The sequence below is a fragment of the Oryzias melastigma genome, linkage group LG3 (genome assembly GCF_002922805.2).
Source record: "Oryzias melastigma strain HK-1 linkage group LG3, ASM292280v2, whole genome shotgun sequence".
Taxonomy (NCBI): domain Eukaryota; kingdom Metazoa; phylum Chordata; class Actinopteri; order Beloniformes; family Adrianichthyidae; genus Oryzias; species Oryzias melastigma.
Genome location: NC_050514.1, coordinates 2,211,766 through 2,229,226, shown reverse-complemented (window position 1 = coordinate 2,229,226; position 17,461 = coordinate 2,211,766). Strand labels below are relative to the sequence as shown.

General features: G+C 38.9%; 1 protein-coding gene across 1 annotated transcript in view; it reads left to right on the top strand.

Annotated features, from left to right (window-relative positions):
- LOC112160622 (protein kinase C-binding protein NELL1) overlaps nucleotides 1-17,461 on the top strand; it is a 400,547-nt gene that overhangs the window by 126,748 nt on the left and 256,338 nt on the right. Inside the window, exon 5 of the mRNA XM_024295273.2 lies at nucleotides 10,149-10,319. Within this exon, the coding sequence (XP_024151041.2) occupies nucleotides 10,149-10,319 (171 nt within the window). The remainder of the gene's footprint in view (nucleotides 1-10,148; nucleotides 10,320-17,461) is intronic.

The following is a 17,461-nucleotide window of genomic DNA, read 5'->3' as shown; positions in this document are numbered from 1 at the left end:
GTTTTTGGTTTTTATTTCTCTTTCTTATTAGGCAAACCACAGCAAGTAAAAAAAAGCTTAACAATACATTTTTTCTGAGACGTTACACTCAGGAATCAAACTCCCTGATGGTTTTGTCATCAATCATAGAAGGTTTGTTAATGTCAAATGCTTTGACCCCAAATAATTGAGTTGTTAAACTCAGAGAATGGTCAAGTGTGAGTTTTGCTTAAGGAGGCAGTGGACCTCCTTTTGTCTGGAGTTTGCAAAAAACAGAATAAAAAAGATTTTTGGTTTACAGAATGCATTACTGAGTCAAGACTTTGCTCTTTTCTTACCCTCCAAACCAAAGAACAGCCATCTTTCCAAAAAATCTATAGACTCTAGTCTGTGGTTCCTTTTCTGATCAGGTCTTTCGAATTCTCAATAAATCATGAACATATATTAAATTTGATATCTGTTTTCAGATATTTTTTTTTGAGGGGGGGTATTTTCTATGACAAAAGCCTCCACTCATAGTTTGCCTAATCCACTCTAAACTCATACAGATTATCCGTGCTCTACACCTCAAAGCCATTTTTCCTCTTTTTGTTCCATCTCCAAACAAGTCTCGTTCTCATTCTGAAGCCGTAGATGCTCACAGTTTGAGCCTGTTAAATCCACGCCGTTAGTTAGACAGCAGCTTTGTACCACTCGGCATATGAAAGGATGCTTAATGAGGAAAAAGGCTTTTGAATTGTGATGTCTTATTATATTTTCCTTAGCTGCCAAACAAGCAGTTCTTCTTTTTTTTCCTCTCTGGCTGACAGACACCACTATTCTTTATAAATGGACTGCCTGCCGACAGACCAACACCCCCACCCCCCATTAAACATGGCGTAACACTGGCGTGTAATAGCTACCACTAAATACTTCATAAAATAAACACTTGCCATGAAGGGGAGCTAATGCCTTTGATGATTATTTCATGAGTAAAAGCAGGAAAACAGTGTTTTTTTTTTTGCTCACTCAGTGATTCTAGGCCTCTCAAAACCCTGAGGAGGCTTCTATCGGTGGAAGAGGAGAAGCTTGGAGAGCTCTCCTTTTTTCCATTTTGCTTCTTGTTGGATGCAAATGATTCTCCTCCAGCTGACAAGTGTAAGCAGCTGTGGCTTGTGCGGCGTGATGGAGACAGTCGGGTTGTTATCCAGCGATGTATTTATTTAATACCAGAGCGGTGACACGCAGCGGGAACAGCCAAACCCACTGGTCAGACCTCTGTTTTTTTTTACCCCCTGCACACACACAAACTGGAGGATGCTGGCACAGCCTTATGAAAAGATGAGGAGAAACGTTTCCCTGCGATGCTTGTTCATTTACCATGTTTTAGAATTAGGACGCAGTGCGGGGTGTTATTAGATGTATTCAGATGTCGGTGTAGAGATGATGAAGTGGTGCCACTTATCACACCTTCTTTCATTCTTCTTCCTCTTTGTGGCTGAATTTTGGCACAACAGCACATTTTTTGTTAGCAGTTAAAACAATGATAATAAGAAGGATAAAGATAAGATAAAAATTGCTTTTACTTTTTACGATTTTACCTATATTATATGGAGTCATGTTTGGACTTTTGCAAGCAAAAGTCGCAGTTTTGAGATGAAAATTTTCTAAATTGCAAACAAAATGTGAAGTGTTAAGAATAAAAATCCATTATTTGCAAATTAAAATTGCAAATTAAATGTTTTAGTATTTGCTTTCAAAATTTTTTTGCATTTGCAAACAGTTTTTTTTCTTTAAAAAAATATTTTTGCGTTTGCAGCACAAATGTTTTTAGATGTGTTGTGTCTCATCTCATAGCAGGCTGAAACAAACATTACACTAAACAGAAATGTATCAAAACAAAATCAAACATAGACCAAAAACGTTTGTGCTACAATCATAAAAAAAAAAAAAATAGACAATTAGACCATCAAAAGCAATACAAGACAATAAAAACAGCAGTACAGTCAGGGTCCCCTTCTTGCCCCCCTTCTCTGCAGTGTTATACAGTCTGATTGCAGTGGGTACGAAGGACCTCCGGTATCTCTCTGTGGAGCGATTGCTGAAGGTGCTCCTCGAGCAGAGAATACCGGATGCAGGGGGTGACTGGTGTTCTCCATGATTTTCTTTAGCTCCACCAGCATCCTCCGCTCCACCACAGACTCCACCGACTCCAGACTCTGACCCACCACCTTACCTGCCTTCCTGGTAAGGCGGTTTAGTCTTTTCATGTCCTTTCCACTAGCATTGCCCCCCCAGCACACCACTGCATATAAAAGAGCATTAGAAACAACAGCCTGCCAGAAAATAAAAAGCAACTTGGGACACACATTAAAAGAAGCAAGTCTCCTTAAAAAGTACATCCTGCTCTGGGTTTTTTTGTAGATAGCGTCAACATTTGGTGAGCAGCTCAGTGGAGAACTCCCAGGTATTTATAGGTGGTGACCACCTCCACCTCTGCTCCATCGATGGTGATGGGCTGTAGAGCAGCAGGTGTCCGGCGGAAGTCCAGCACCATTTCTTTGGTTTTGTTTTTGAAATTTTCAGGTGTAGATTATTCCACGAACTAAGTCCTGCACCAGGCCCCTGTACTCCCCCTCCTCACCCCCCTTGATACATGCCACAATTGCAGTATCATCAGAGAATTTCTGCATGTGACATGTACCAGAGTTGTAGCGAAAGTCAGTGGTGTAGAGGGGGAAGAGGAGAGGTGAAAGGACTGTGCCTTGTGGGGCCCCTGTGTTGCTGGTCTGCATGGAGGACCTGCAGCTCCCCATCCTGACGAACTGTGGTCTGTTCACCAGATAGTCCATGATCCAAGTCACAAAGTGGGGGCTCACTGCCAGTGAGAGGAGCTTCTCTTGGAGTAGACGGGCTGGATTGTGTTGAATGCACTGGAGAAGTCAAAGAACAGTATCCTCACCGTGCAGGCCACCACATCCAGGTAAGAGAGGGACCGGTGGAGAAGGTAGAGAGTGGCATCCTCCACCCCGATCTTGGCCTGGTATAGGCGAACTGGAGAGGGTCCTTCCCGTGCTGCACCTGGGGTCCCAGAAGCTGCAGGACCAGTCGCTCCAGCATCTTCATGACGTGTGAAGTGAGAGTGACCGGCCTGTAGTCGTTCAGCTCACTGCAGCAACTCTTCTTAGGAACAGGAACGATGCAGGATGTTTTCCACAGAGAAGGCACCTTCCCCAGCCGCAGGCTCAAGTTGTAGATGTGCTGGAGAGGGTCCCCAGTTCATCAGCGCAGGCTTTCAGGAGTTGTGTGAACACCTGGTCTGGACCGGCTGCCTTCCTGGGGTGGAGCCGTCTTAGCTAACTGCTCACCTGTTCAGCAGTGATGGAGGGAGGGGTATGGTCAGGGCCAGACGAAAGGGATGAAGGGCTCGAGGGGGGAGAAGCTGAAGGGTGATCAGGATGGCTGGAAGAGGGCTGAGGGAGGGGGCCAGCAGATTGAAGGTGATTTGAGGAGGGGGGGCTTTTAAACCGATTGAAGAATGTGTTCAGCTCCTCGGCTCTCTCCATGCCCCTGTCCTCCACACCGTCACCTTTACTGCTGTAGCCCGACATAGTTTTCATGCTATGCCAGACCTCCCGCATGTTGTTGTTCTTCGGCTTGTTCTCCAGCTTCCTCCTGTACGCCTCTTTAGCATCCCTCATGTAGGTTTTAAGCTCGCCCTGGGCTCCTCACAAGAGGGATGTAGCTAGTTCGCAGGTGTATGAGGTTGTGGTCTGAATTTCCCAGGTGGTGGGGGGACAACAGAGTATGCATCCTGAGAGTTTGCATACAGTAGATCTAGAGGGTTATTGTCCTTGTGGGGCAGTCGACGTACTGGTGGAAACATCCGTTAAAGTCCCACCGTGATCATCTTTTGATCTATCTTAACTCATTCCCAGTGGTTTTTTATTTATGATGACATTTTTTTTAGCCAATATCCAAAAACCTGTGTCCTTATTTCCTTTTTAGAGTAGCAGGAGAAATGAATCTCTGAGTTGTGGGCGGGACTGTTGCTGCAGCGCAAACCCCTCCCCCCTTCCCATCACAAACAGAGTTCTCCGTTTCCACGCTTCCCCCTAGCTTACAGACCCTCACACTCAATGGGTTTTGCAGCTATAAAGTGTTGAACTCAGATGAGGAAAACTAAGACATATATGGATCTAGTCGTCTACAATTTGATACATCAGGATGCCATTCTTTCGTTTATTCTTGATTTACAACACTTTGAATAATTGTACTTAGAAAGCTTACTTTTGATAATATATGTTCTCCATCATGAAAAAAACACCTCAAGAACATGTTAAAAACACCATTATCAGCAGAGTGGGTCTTTGCTGCTGGATGCTTTTTCACTAACTATCCTGCAGTCTTGTCATGAATTGTCTGCATGTCATGTTATTGATTTGCAGGTATCTAACCAGTCACTATAGCGTGCTTAGCATGTGGGATTACACTGAAAATCCTTTGAGGTAATCTGTTGGTCGCTTGCTACATGAGCCAATATTAAAATACAGTTGAGATTTTCTGGTGTGTTTGGAATGATCTAGACCGGCTTGGACGATTACAATTTCAGTTGACTCAAAATGAAATGGATTATAGCAAATGCAAAAGGTTGTCTCTTGCTTGTTTGAATAAGTGCAGCATCCTGAGACGACCTCGGTTAGAAACTTATACGTACAGAATTGAATTGACTGAAGTGCATCTTTTGGAGCTTTTCAGACGGGAGTCCAGACTGGACTGTGTTGAATGCTGTAGAACAATCTAATACTGGCTGCTTTGTCCTGATAAGAGTCGGTTCTCTGAGGGAGGTTCATGACTCAACTCTGATCCTGAGGTGGTAACATCAGCATCGTGAGTTAGTGGGACTTTTATGATCTGGAATGTTACGACAGCTGTTCTGGGATCTTCAAGGTCAGATCTATTAGTTTGTTTTTTTTGTTAAATAATAATGCAGTTTGTCTTCCAAACCATGAAGATCTTCTCCTGGTCTGGATTAAAGTCAGGAGGGCTGCAGGCTTCCTGGCGCTATGAATCCAACCTAATATATTTCCAAATCTAGTTTGTTTTTTTTCCTCTCCAAGTATTATTTTGCTAAATTCAAAATATTCATACTATAAAGGAAAATCGGAATTTACTAGTTTTTGTCACAGTACTTTACAATTTGTCCCTTTATTATGTGACATTTAGGTTACTCTTAAAAAATGTTCAGTTTTTCAACTAATGTCAGCTGTAACTTTAGTCTTTATTATATAATAGGCACTAGATAGCAGAGAAAACATGAAAGATACTATTCAAATGAGAAACACTGAGGGGACAAATAGGAGGAAAACTAACAGCTGGGCTCATTACATATTTAAACCCATCGTGACTCTAGAGAACCGGAAGTTTGATGAAATGAAATTGATATTTTCTGTGTTTTTAACATGTTCTTGTGGCATTTTCTGATGACGTATATAAAGAACATTAACACTATAATAGATTTTTTAGTACATAATTTTATTTACATTTTTGTAAAAAAAAGCAGATAAAAAAACTGTTGAAATTTTTAAACATATTCATAATATTTTATAGTAATTTAAAAAAAAGGAAGTTTAGCTAATAATTGAGCAACATGCTAACATTTTTAGCTAATTTATTATCTACTGGGTTTTTTGTTAGGCTAATTTAGTGTTTGGCTTTTGTTTTAGCAACAAGCTAACATTTTTGACTAGTTCACCTTACTGAGGAATTTTAGGCAGTTTTGGAGTTTAACTAGTAGCCTATTAAAGCAACGTGCTAGCTGTTTTGGCTAACTTGGCATCTATTGAGGTTTTTTGTGCTGATTTGGAGTTTAGCTGATATTTGAGCAACATATTAATCTTTTTGGCTAATTTGTTATCTACTGAGGTTTTTATAGGCTATTTAAGAGTTTAGCTTCTATTTTAGCAACAGGCTAATGTTTTTGACTAATTTAGTTTGCTAATGGATTTTAGGCTATTTTTTAGTTTAGCTAGTATTTAACCAGCAAGCTAGCTTTTTTGGTCAATTTGGCATCTACTGGGGTTTTTTGGACTAATTTGGAGTTTAGCTCATGTTTAAACAACACACTAAATATTTTAGCAAAACTGGCATGTATTAGGGATTTTCAAGTTATTTTTCAGAAAGTTAGGTCAACTTCAGCGCTCTGTCATAGTTCTTTATGAAATTTCTAGTCTTAGTAAATTTTACATTTTGCAAATAGCTCTTGCATTTTCAGCAAAAAGCTTCAGCATCTTCAGCAACTACAGCATTCGCGCTAGCATTATCACAGGAAATGCAACATCTCTAGTTGATGCATGTATTTACTCACTCAGATTAAATATTGAACATTACTCGGTATGTAAAGAACAATGTGTTTAGCATCAAGCTCAGAGACTCCCCTTAGTGAATTGTAACAACAAAATGAAATCAACATTTTGACATTTGAGAAATTAGAGAGATAAAGCTCCAAGAAGTCTGCCGGTTTGATTTACGATTACGCCCCTTCAAGTGTCTGCAGGATTGAGAGAGAATTTGTCAGCCAGCCAGAGACAAAGAGCCGAAACTTTTTCGAGGGGCTGTAAAGGTGAAGGAGGTCAGACACTTTCTGAGAGCCAAGCAAGAAAGAGAAACCTTTACTTGATCCAGGACGTTATTGGCCTGCGAACATTGGGGGTGGGTATTGATTTTTAAACCTCTTGTCAGGGACTGTGAGAGCTCTGCTGCAGCACTGCTGACAGGGGAGGATGAATGAATGGTAGATTCCTTCATCAAGAGGTGGAGAAAAAGCCGCAGATGAGGGATACTGCAGGTTCTCTGGCAGATCTGATATTTGATTTCTCCATCACAACTGAAGTAGTTTAGTATTTAAAATGTTTAAAAGTTACAACACATGCATACATTCTGTTCACTTTTTGTACACTAAATGCCGTGTCACACTCTGTGATTTCGGTCTTTCTTGATACATGTGTGACATACGAAATTGATAAGTGTTCATTGCATTCGTAATTTGTCGAGGGTCTCAACTGATGAGCCTTTATGTGAATTCTGTTGAGATTATTGAAATTTTTGGTTGGTTGAGACTCAGTTTATGGATATTTTTTTACGTAGTTCATAAGCAAATTTTTTCATAAATTTTTACGCAATTGTGATTTTCGCGAGATGCATGCACACGTTTGTGGCTTTCTATGACCGTTCTGTGCATGTATGTCCAACAGACTTTTCTCACACATATCACTGATGTGTATATAACATCCCTGGGCAAACCTGGTTCAGGTCTAGGGGAATGAAGGGGGCAATAACAAAAAACTGGACCCCAATAACAAATAACAAAACCCAGCAGTCCAAGACTGCTGAGGACAAAGAGGATAAAAGAGAATGAAACAAACCAGCATCGCAATTCATAAAAATAGACATCAATTTAGCACAAAAACCTAAAATTCACTAGCTTGATGCTAACATTTAAAGGAATTTCCCATAGGACGGCTAATTCTAACAATTGGTCGACGTAAACATGCATTGCATCTTTATAAAATAACAGGCATGTATTTTCTTAAGTATTTTAAGGAAATATTTTTAAAGTAACTATTTGTGGTCTAAAACAGTTTTTTGCCTATTCTTTCCTCTTCTTCTGGAAAAAGGTGTAATGCTATAGCGTGATCCCCACTTAATGGCCAAACTGAAACGTCCTCCAGGAGAATCAGAACAATGTTTACAATGTTAATGATCTGAACATTTTAGTTAGAACTTCTCCTTTAGAGAATCCATGTATCCACACTGTATGATATTAACAATCTGATTATTTAAATAATACATTTTACAGTATGTGAACTGTATCAGGTTAATTTAAATATATTCAAATTATATTATATTAATGTTTTTCTAAGCAAATGTGTCTAAATATGTAAATCATGTACACTCAAAATTGAATTGAATCAAATTTAACTGAATGGATCAAATTAATCTGAAAAAATTGGTATCAAATGGATCCAGGCTGTGGGGAGTCAAATCAAATCATTTCTGGACATTATTATCGATACCCAGCCTTAATACTGAGTGGGGGTCTCCCACTCCCCAGACGATCCGGACAAGGGGTGGCGTCTCTCGCGGGGTGGAGTCTAGCGCCACAGAGTAGGCTGGTCGTGGGAAGGGGGCCGGGTAGGACAAGGGCAATGGCAACACTCGCTGGGGGTCCCCTGTCTCAGCGGGGTCCACCTCCCTCGGGTGGGCTACCTCAGCAGGCACCTAGAGGCTGATTTAGAACTGGTGCGGACCAGGGGAATACAACTGTTGCAACCGCTGACCATGGTGCTGAAGTGATGTGATAACCATGTTAAAGTGAGGAATTTCACTTTGCATGGCTTATTCCTACTTCTTCTGTGGTTTTCAAGTGCTTCATTCCTGAAAAATGTGACATAAGACATTTTTTTCACTTTTTCCATGTATATATTCATGTATGACCAATTTTCATCTGTGCAATATGCACAAATCATACATGTGTGTCATGGCCTTTAGACTTCTGGATCTCCCTATTGCTTTTTGTTGGTTTTCTCCATTATAGTCTACTGTTGTGCAATTAGTCAGCATTTACGATAATGATTTGTAGAGGAAATAGTGGGGTACTTTTCTTTTCTATTAAATATGAGGGTAGTTAGGACTCAGTGTTTTGGTTTGATGGTCATTTGTAGCCTCGGGGTGGATGAAATATCACCAGTGATTTTGAACGGCTCCCAGGCTGCTGCCGCCGCCTGCGACTGGCTGGATGTTGATTTGAGTCTGGCTGATGAGGGCAGAGACTGAAGCCCACACCATGCACAGAGCTACTGATGCAGCAGCTTTCTCACTGATAAGTGGGCGTTATAGATTCAACTCAGGCTTATCTTTGCTGTTTGGGAGAAAACAATGTGAGGCTTGTTCTGGGAATGTCACTGGGTAAATTAAAACCCCAACATAATTTCTGCAAAGCCTCACTAATGCATTAATGATTGCAACTTTGTATATTTTTCATTTTTTTATTTTATTTTTTTTAGTATTCTTTTGAAAGTTTATCTGAGAAACACTGAAGGTGGTGAATCTACCCAGGAATTAATCTGTTGTATTAACTGAAAACTTTTAATTAGGTTTTAAAAACCTCTAAATACATTTTGGTATTTTAATCATTTACTAGAAAGAAAAACTGGATTTTTTTTATTGTCTTTTGTAAAGATGCATATTTTTTCTATTTTAAAACGCAACCTTCTTTGTTTTAGTAATTCACCATGGAATGCAACGTTCGTTGTTGTCAAAAATGAATTTATGGGAAGCTATGTGCTTTATTAACTGATTTGTTTTGCAGAAGTTAATTGAAGAATGTGGAAGACACTGTTGTGTCTAAAGGTTTTCTTTGTGACAGGGTGCAAACTGAGATAAGCGCCTCTTGTCTCTGATTCTTCAGCTGTTGTTCTTCAGGTAAGGTTAGGGTTGTGTATCATGATGATACAAAACAGTCTGATTCTTTTACCCAAATGGACACAATCTAGATACTGTATACAGCCTATCATTTATTTGAAATGTAAAACTATACATGGAAATGCCTTTCAACAGAGAAACCGTTTTTTTCTTTGGTACTTTTTATTTTAATTAACCAAATTTTGGTGATGAATTTTATTTGATCACCAGGGGGTTTAGACACAGGATCATTGAGGCCATTAATGTTATGTGTATTTACCCATTTTTAACATGCTTTTGAGTATGACAACGATCCCAAACACACTGCCCGAGTAACAAAGGAGTGAAACTGTAACTAGTATTTCAAGGTCCTGGAGTCTCCAGATCTAAACCTCATTGAAAATCTTTGGAGGGAGTACAAAAATCTGTGTTGCCCAGCGACAGCCCCAAAACATCACTGCTGAAGAGGAGATCTGCATGGAGGAATAGACCAGAATACTAGTTTGTGAAAACCTTGTGAAGACTTACAGAAAACGTTTGACTGCTGTCATTACCAACAAAGAGTATATAACAAAGTATTGAGTTGAACTTCTGTTATTGATAATAATATTGGGATTGTGGCTTCTTTGAACCAGTAGGTCAAGTCCAGTTCTCTTCTACAGTCAATGATTTATACATTATTTTCAGTGTACATGGCTGAGTCCCATCATTCCTCTCTTCCTCTACAGCTACTTTGAGCTGGAGAGCAGCGGCGTGAGGGAGGAGATCCGCTACCACTACCGCTTCAAAGGCAAGCCGCGCTCCGAGTCCTTCCCCTACCGTCTGGCTGATGGCCAGTGGCACAAGATCGCTCTCACCATCAGCGCCTCTCACCTCCTGCTGCATGTGGACTGCAACAGGTAACACGAGCTGGAAACGTTGAATGAGCTCTGCTGCAAACGGGTGATTTCATTGCAACGTGTTCCTTTGAAGTGACAGGTCTAATGAGCTTTCCGTGTTTATCAGATGTAAATATTTGTTTGGAAGTATGTCTGCAAGGATGACAGCTTGTTCACACTACAGGCAGGGAAACATCCAAATACAAATTAACCCGGAACTCAGACTGTGAGTTCAGATGTTTGTTTTAATTTAGTTTTTTATTGCAGCATTGATTATAAGTTTCTGGAATTGACTGAAAAGTGACAGATTCCAAAGCAGGTTCCATTCAGCTCTTTCTGATCTACTTCAGACATCAGAAAAGCATCTACACAGGAAAAAAAAGAAGAAACTTGACCAGAACATGTATATATTGCATGACTTGATCATTAAATTATAATTTAAAAATACCAATGATTCCTGTTTATATTAAATGCATAGACCGTACATAAAATGGATGAAGCTGGCTGGACGTCACCCAGAGAAAATGCCTTATGTAGTTCATATGAAATTATTGCATAATCATACGTGATTTTTGATGGATGCATTCACAAATTAGTGGCTTTTCATGACTGTGTCACAAATGTCTACTGACTTTTCACGCATGTACCACCGATGTATCATTTTTTGATTGGGTATATCATGTGCGTATATTACGTCAATGACTCACAAATCACTACAGAATTGTATTTAAACAGCAAAATAATCATGCACAGTCTATGCAAGATGCACATTTTGTGTGACGGGTGTAAAAAATTGCTAGATTTTTTCCCCCCTTCATCAGTCTATTCCGTGTTTGGGTGTCTCTGCGCAGAAGGGGGGGTTCCCTCGAGTTCTACTAGCAGAAGACTTGGAACTGGTGTGGACAGGGGAATACTACAGTTAAACTAGAAAAGTTGCATTTCCTGTGATAATACTAGTGTGAATGCTTTTTGCTGAAAGTAGTTTCAAAAGATGCTGAAGATTTTTGCTAAAAATGGTGATGCAGTTTACCAATCCATGTTAAAAGTAGTTCTCCCAATTTATCCCTCCCTTTCTCCACCAGGAAATAGTCTACTCTCTCTCTCCACCAGAAATAAGTCTACTCCCTTTCTCCACCAGGAAATAGTCTACTCCCTTTCTTCACCAGGGAATAGCCTTTTCCCTTTCTCCAGCCGTCTTTCCAATATTCCCATCTGCTTGCTCCATTCTCGGATACGTTCAGGATCCATCCCAACATGTCGTGTAGATTCCTCCAGAAATTTCTTCACAAAGTTTGAACGCTAAATGAATGATTATTTCTTGGCAATCGCTAAACTGGATCACAACACAGACAGCCGGCATCTGCACGATTGTACACGAGCTGGGGGCGGGGTCTTGTGAAGCTAGCTGTTAGCTTGGGGGTGCAGCAGACTCTTCCTGGAGGGGGCAGTTCTCAACTTGTGATAGTAGATGGTACTTCAAAAATCATGAATAAGTCCTAAGACATTAAAAATACTAGTATTGTATTGTCTTAAGTGGAGAGCTTGTGGCCTTAGACACATCACAGTTCCAAATTCTAGAACAATTGGTCAGAATGCAATAAAACTAAACCTTTGCTAAATGACAGACTTGATGTTAAGTTCAACCTTTCCCAGGATCTTTCATTATTGTAAATGATGTAACAGTAGACAGACAGACGGTAAAGACAGGGAGAATCTCTAAGTTGGTCTAAAGATATGCACCTCACCTGTGAGGCCGTCTCCTGCTGGGAGTCAGGCTGGCATAACCTGCAGCTTTCCTCACAACTTCTGCTGGAAGAGCACAAAGTGAATTAATAAGGAGGGTACATTTTATTAGAGGTTAGACTGTCGTGTCTTGTGAATGAAAACCTGAATGATCCACTGGAGATTTCATCCATAAGTCTGATTCCTCCCGGATGGCTGTGAAAGCCATCAGGCCACTGGTTTGTTGATTAATTATTACAGCAGCGGCCGCCTTTCTGATTAGACTGTAATGAAAATAAGAAGACATTAGAGCAGGGGAGCCCAAATCCCGGCCTCTGGGGCCGCTGTCCTTCCTCTCACAACACAGTCATTGCAGCAGCTTGTTGGTGGAACAAAGCAGATCAAGTTAATCAGCTGGAAGAGAAGCAGAGCAGTGGAGTGACATCATCCACCCAGTTTAACCTGCTAACTAAATGTTGTATTTATAACTGCACACTATGAAGCATTAATTAAGCATTAGTTAAGCATGAGTTATCATTTAATTAATAAGTTATAAAGCCTCACTCCAACTTTATTAAGCATTACTAAGTAGCTTATGCATGTTGTTAGTAAGGCTTTATTCTTGACTAAAAAAAGATTACTACAATGTGTTTATTAATAGTATGTTAAGACTTTATTCATTAACAATTAAAAATTTAAAATTAAGTATTAAATTAATTACAAACCAGTTATTTAGAGGTGGTTCTTTAAGTTGTAAGTTCATTTACAGAGTGTTAGTAAATTATTATAAAAACCTTGTAAATGTACTATTATACATACACATTTTTAGACATGTGCTGTTAATTGGTTATTAAATCATTTATAAACCCACATTCCTGTTGTAACTCAAGATTAATTCATGTAGGTATAAAACATGTAGTAATTGTTAATTAACTATTAACAAAAAAAGCAATACAGAGGGATACACAACACTGAAATATTTATCGCACAGTAGAAACATAAGCTACACTTGAGAAAAAATAATAATAAATATTTTTTATAAATGATTAATTCAGTGTTAAATCAAGCTTAACTTATGCTTAACTAATGCTTCATAGTGTGTAGTTATTATAAAGTGTTACTGTATTTTTATTTTCAGAATGCACCAAATACAGAGTTCAGAGTTCACGCCGGTTTTGGAAATCATCTGATACATTAAAAAGCAAACAAAAGAACTGTCATACAAAATAAACATAGTCAGAAGTTAAATAAACAAGAATTTCCTTTATACTGGAAAAATTCTAATCCAAATTTGATAATGTATTACTGATTTTTCTAAAACTCCAAGTATTTCCCTTGATTTTATCTGTTGTAATGTAGACAATATGTTTTTGCATGACATTTAATATTTCAAAATGTATATTAAGTGCATAGATAAGCAGAAACATGACAGTAAGACTGCAGGCATTGCAGAATGGCAAAAAGTAACATTTAAGTTAGAATTTCTACCAGCTGACTGCATTCTGCAGAAGTCTCAGTCCATGTGGAATTATATCTAGACTCCACATGATTGATAACATTCTAAATTAGCATCAACATTTATAGTTAAAGAGTAACCAAACACTAAGTCAGTTTTTGTTTTTACTGTTTACCTCTGTAAATGGGGTTATATTTTGTGATTGGTCAACTGGTGTGAGTCCCACGTCACTTTAGAAGTTGTGCATCTGCAGCTTCAGTGTACAAGTCCCGCCCATCTTTGAACGGTGGCTCTGGATTGTGCGAGTGCAGAGAAGAGGAAGAATCAGTGACTGTAAAACTCGAGCCACTGTTATTCTGTTGTTTACCGTTACAGTAGTTCAAAAGAATGTCAACAATGGAGCTAAAGCTCTGGTGTCAAAGAATTAACGACATTTTTAGTAGATATTTCTTTAGTTTATTTATGTTGTGTCTGCCGTTTATCATGCATTTTTCAGTACCATGTAAAGCAATAGTTCAAACAAACTTCTTTTAAAATGTTCTAGATGATCTATCATGGTCGGCATGAACAGATTTTTTTTATTCTTCACCAACAGAGAGCCCTGAATCTTATCTAGAGACCCAACAAATGGCTCCCTCCCTTCTCAGACTAACCTCATCCATCAAAATGACTTACACTTTATTCTTGTCTGTTCGTAACATGCTTCACATTTTCTGCCTTTCTGCATGGAAACAGCTTCATGTGTACCTGCCACTTGTGTACCTCCTGCCACTCTGGGGTCTGGCTTCTGATTCAATCTAGATGTTGGATCAGAAAGGGGAGATTTCATGTTCGGCTGTTGGTGTGAAGTCCCTCAGCGGTCCCTGTGCGCGGTTCTTCAGATGAAAACATGGCAGGTGTAAAAGGACGCGTACGACATGCTGTCTGCTCAGAGAGGCAGTGCCTTCAGATCACGCTGTTGGAGAACACATGCTATCCACAAAAATGGAGCGTCGTGCGTGTGTCAAGTGTTTTGTAAAGTATTCCTGAGGCTAGTGTGAGTAACCTGCACTTTTGAGGTGTGGGTGATGCTACTGTACAGTAGCCTAACGTTCCACTCCAATCATGAGTACTACTAACTCACAAATGCTCTGATTGTCCAATTTCCTCAATCCTAACAACCAGGCTGCGTTCAAAACGCCCACAACGTGGACCTAGGCGACTGCCTAGCGCACCATGTCCTGGAGGGGTGCACCAAATCACAACAATTATATATTATAATTTTTTTTTCCCAGTTTGGCGCTCCGCTTATTTCATGTAAAAAAATAATAATTTAAAAGTAATGATAAAAAACATAAAAAAATAACTCAAAAGTTTGATGTAAGTGCAGTACCGTGCAGAGCCCCCCTTCCTTCTTGTCGCTGCTGCTGTCTAAGCTGGGTTGAGGGGAGGTGTTGCCACTGTTAATGCTTCTGTACAACTTTACGGATGAAAAAAGGACGAGGAGGAAAGGCAGGATCAAAGCAGAGGTTTGTCTGTCTAACTTGAACGCGTATTCTTGAAGGCGTGTCGCTTGTCCGGTGCAAAGATAGTATTAGACCATTAGTCAGTTCCTGTCTTCTTCTACATTCTTTTATAAAGACTTAAAGTTTGATTGTGGTTCCAGCTGCATTTGCCCTTTACAGTAATTCTCACCCTTTGAAATCCATTAGCTTAATTTCCTTCATGAATGTATGTTTTAATAGTTTAACTGTTTTTTTTTTGCTTTCCAGCATGAATTAAAGGGAAATTTCCCCTCTCACTGGTAAAATAATCTTTTTAAATTTTCAAATGGCTTTTATCAAGTACTGGTAATTTTTTAGCCTATCACAGATTTAGTTTAAAAGATCCCAAAAACCTGCATTTTGTCAAAGTTGTCTTTTCCCCAAATTTTATGAATGAATTTCGCATACAGATCTACATTATTAGTCTTTGATCTACACAAGCTACTTTTAATGAAAGTAAGCTCCACTCAGTCATGTATATGGTTTCTACTTAGCGTGCTCCGACTACTTCTTTGAACAAAGAAAATGAGTCAGATTGCCTCTGATTTAGGGTCTTTGAGTAAAATTAGAGCCGAGGGAAATCTGAAGCTTAAAGCCCGTGAAGCTCCGTGGAGGTTCAGTTCAATAAGACGGGCTGCATGGAAGAATGGATTTCATGTGCAAAGAAAGAAGTTCAGCTATATTTTCTACACAAAGGAAGGAGATAAAGGATCGGACGAACCCTCGCGCTATCATGGAGGTGGTGGCTGATGAGCCGAGTTGGCTGGAGGCAGTTCAAGAATCCCGGGGAGGGGAGGGGGGGTAATTATTTTTGAAGACAGCAGCACACATATTGGGTTTGACAGTGTAAAAATCAGGTTTGACAGAGAGATTAGCAAGAAAAAAAAAGAAAGATTAAACAGATCTTCCTGAATGGTTTTTAATCTAAAAGCATCACTTGATGAAGATTTCACTACAGACTAAAATCCCCAATCAACCTTTACTACGTCTAATATCTTTTTGCATGTTCTGCTCTGACAGTCACCTGGTGGCTCTTTAGTCCTGAAAGAGACAGTCTCTCTAATGGATTCAGATTGCTCAGTGGAGAAGTTGCCATTGAATTAGTTTGACATCAGTTTTTTCTGTCCAGACACAGCTAATCATCTGCGTATGCGGCCCGTCTAGCCTCCTCTACTGTCTCAGAATCATTTCTTATTATATTAACAGGATTTGATCTCTGTCTGTTGTTTCAGTGACTTTCTTCAACTCATTTATGATGTGACCCTATTTAAAGTGCATCAACACCGTAAGCAGATTAGACATCTTTGCTTTTTTGCCTTAATAAAAACACAATGAGTTTAGCTGTTTTGCCATTTTTGCAACTTCATTCATATGTATTTGTTTAAAGACCCACTCATGTTTTTGGTGTTTTAGTATGTTCTTGTGACATTTTTCTGATGAAGGACATAAATTATCTTAACATTACATTTCTGAGTATTTCTTTATTCAAATTGTTATGAGTCAAGAACCAACAAAATAATGATATCCAACCGGTGAATTTCTAATGAACTCCTGCCGCTCTGCAGAAACTATGTCCTAGAAAATGACAGTTTTTTATATTGGCTAAAAACTGCATAATTATCATTAAGAGACCATGGGGAACCTTTTTAACAGATCTAAAGATGATTGGAATGGGTCTTAAATCACCATTTGCATGCTGCTCAAGGACAAACTGGTAACACAAATTTCAGGAAAGACAATGTAAAAAAAAAAATGACTTAATACCAACTTATCTGGAAAGAAGTGATACAACTTGACAACCATTTAAAATTTAAAAAAAGCAATATTTCTGCAGATTTGAATGTCCTTTTACTCACTTTGAGCAGATTTAGACAATCTGGAAGGTAGTCTTGATTAAAGTAACCTTTGGTTTTTTTTAAAGGGACTGGATTTTTCTGTCTTTCCTAGTTGTTGGCTTTAAAGGAACAATCAGTTAATCTTAGTAATAAATATGTCTTTTAAACTGTTAAATATTTATTTTATTATACAAAAAAAAGAAAAGAAAACACACCTCAATTTTTCACAAATATTTTTCTGGACATATTGCTTAAGACCACACAGGAATACAATACATTTTTTAACATTAATAGCACTTTTTTATCCTCTTATTAGATAAGGAAAAAAAAATAGATAATTACTTTTTTTACATTTAGTTATTTTTGCATTTGCATGTATGAGATGGAATTACTGACTTATTAATTGTGGCTGTTGATTTATTACATTAGGCCAAAAGTATAAACTAGTGACCAGCTCTGTGCTCTTATTTTATCAAATCAAGTAAAACTTTAAGCAGCATCATGCATTTATAAAACAAAGTGAACAGTGTTGAACAGTATTCCTGTGTAAATGATGGGATTATCAGAAATCAAACCGTCTTCCTGTGCTAGAGTAGTGAACGGTAGGAAACTGAACGACAGACAGAG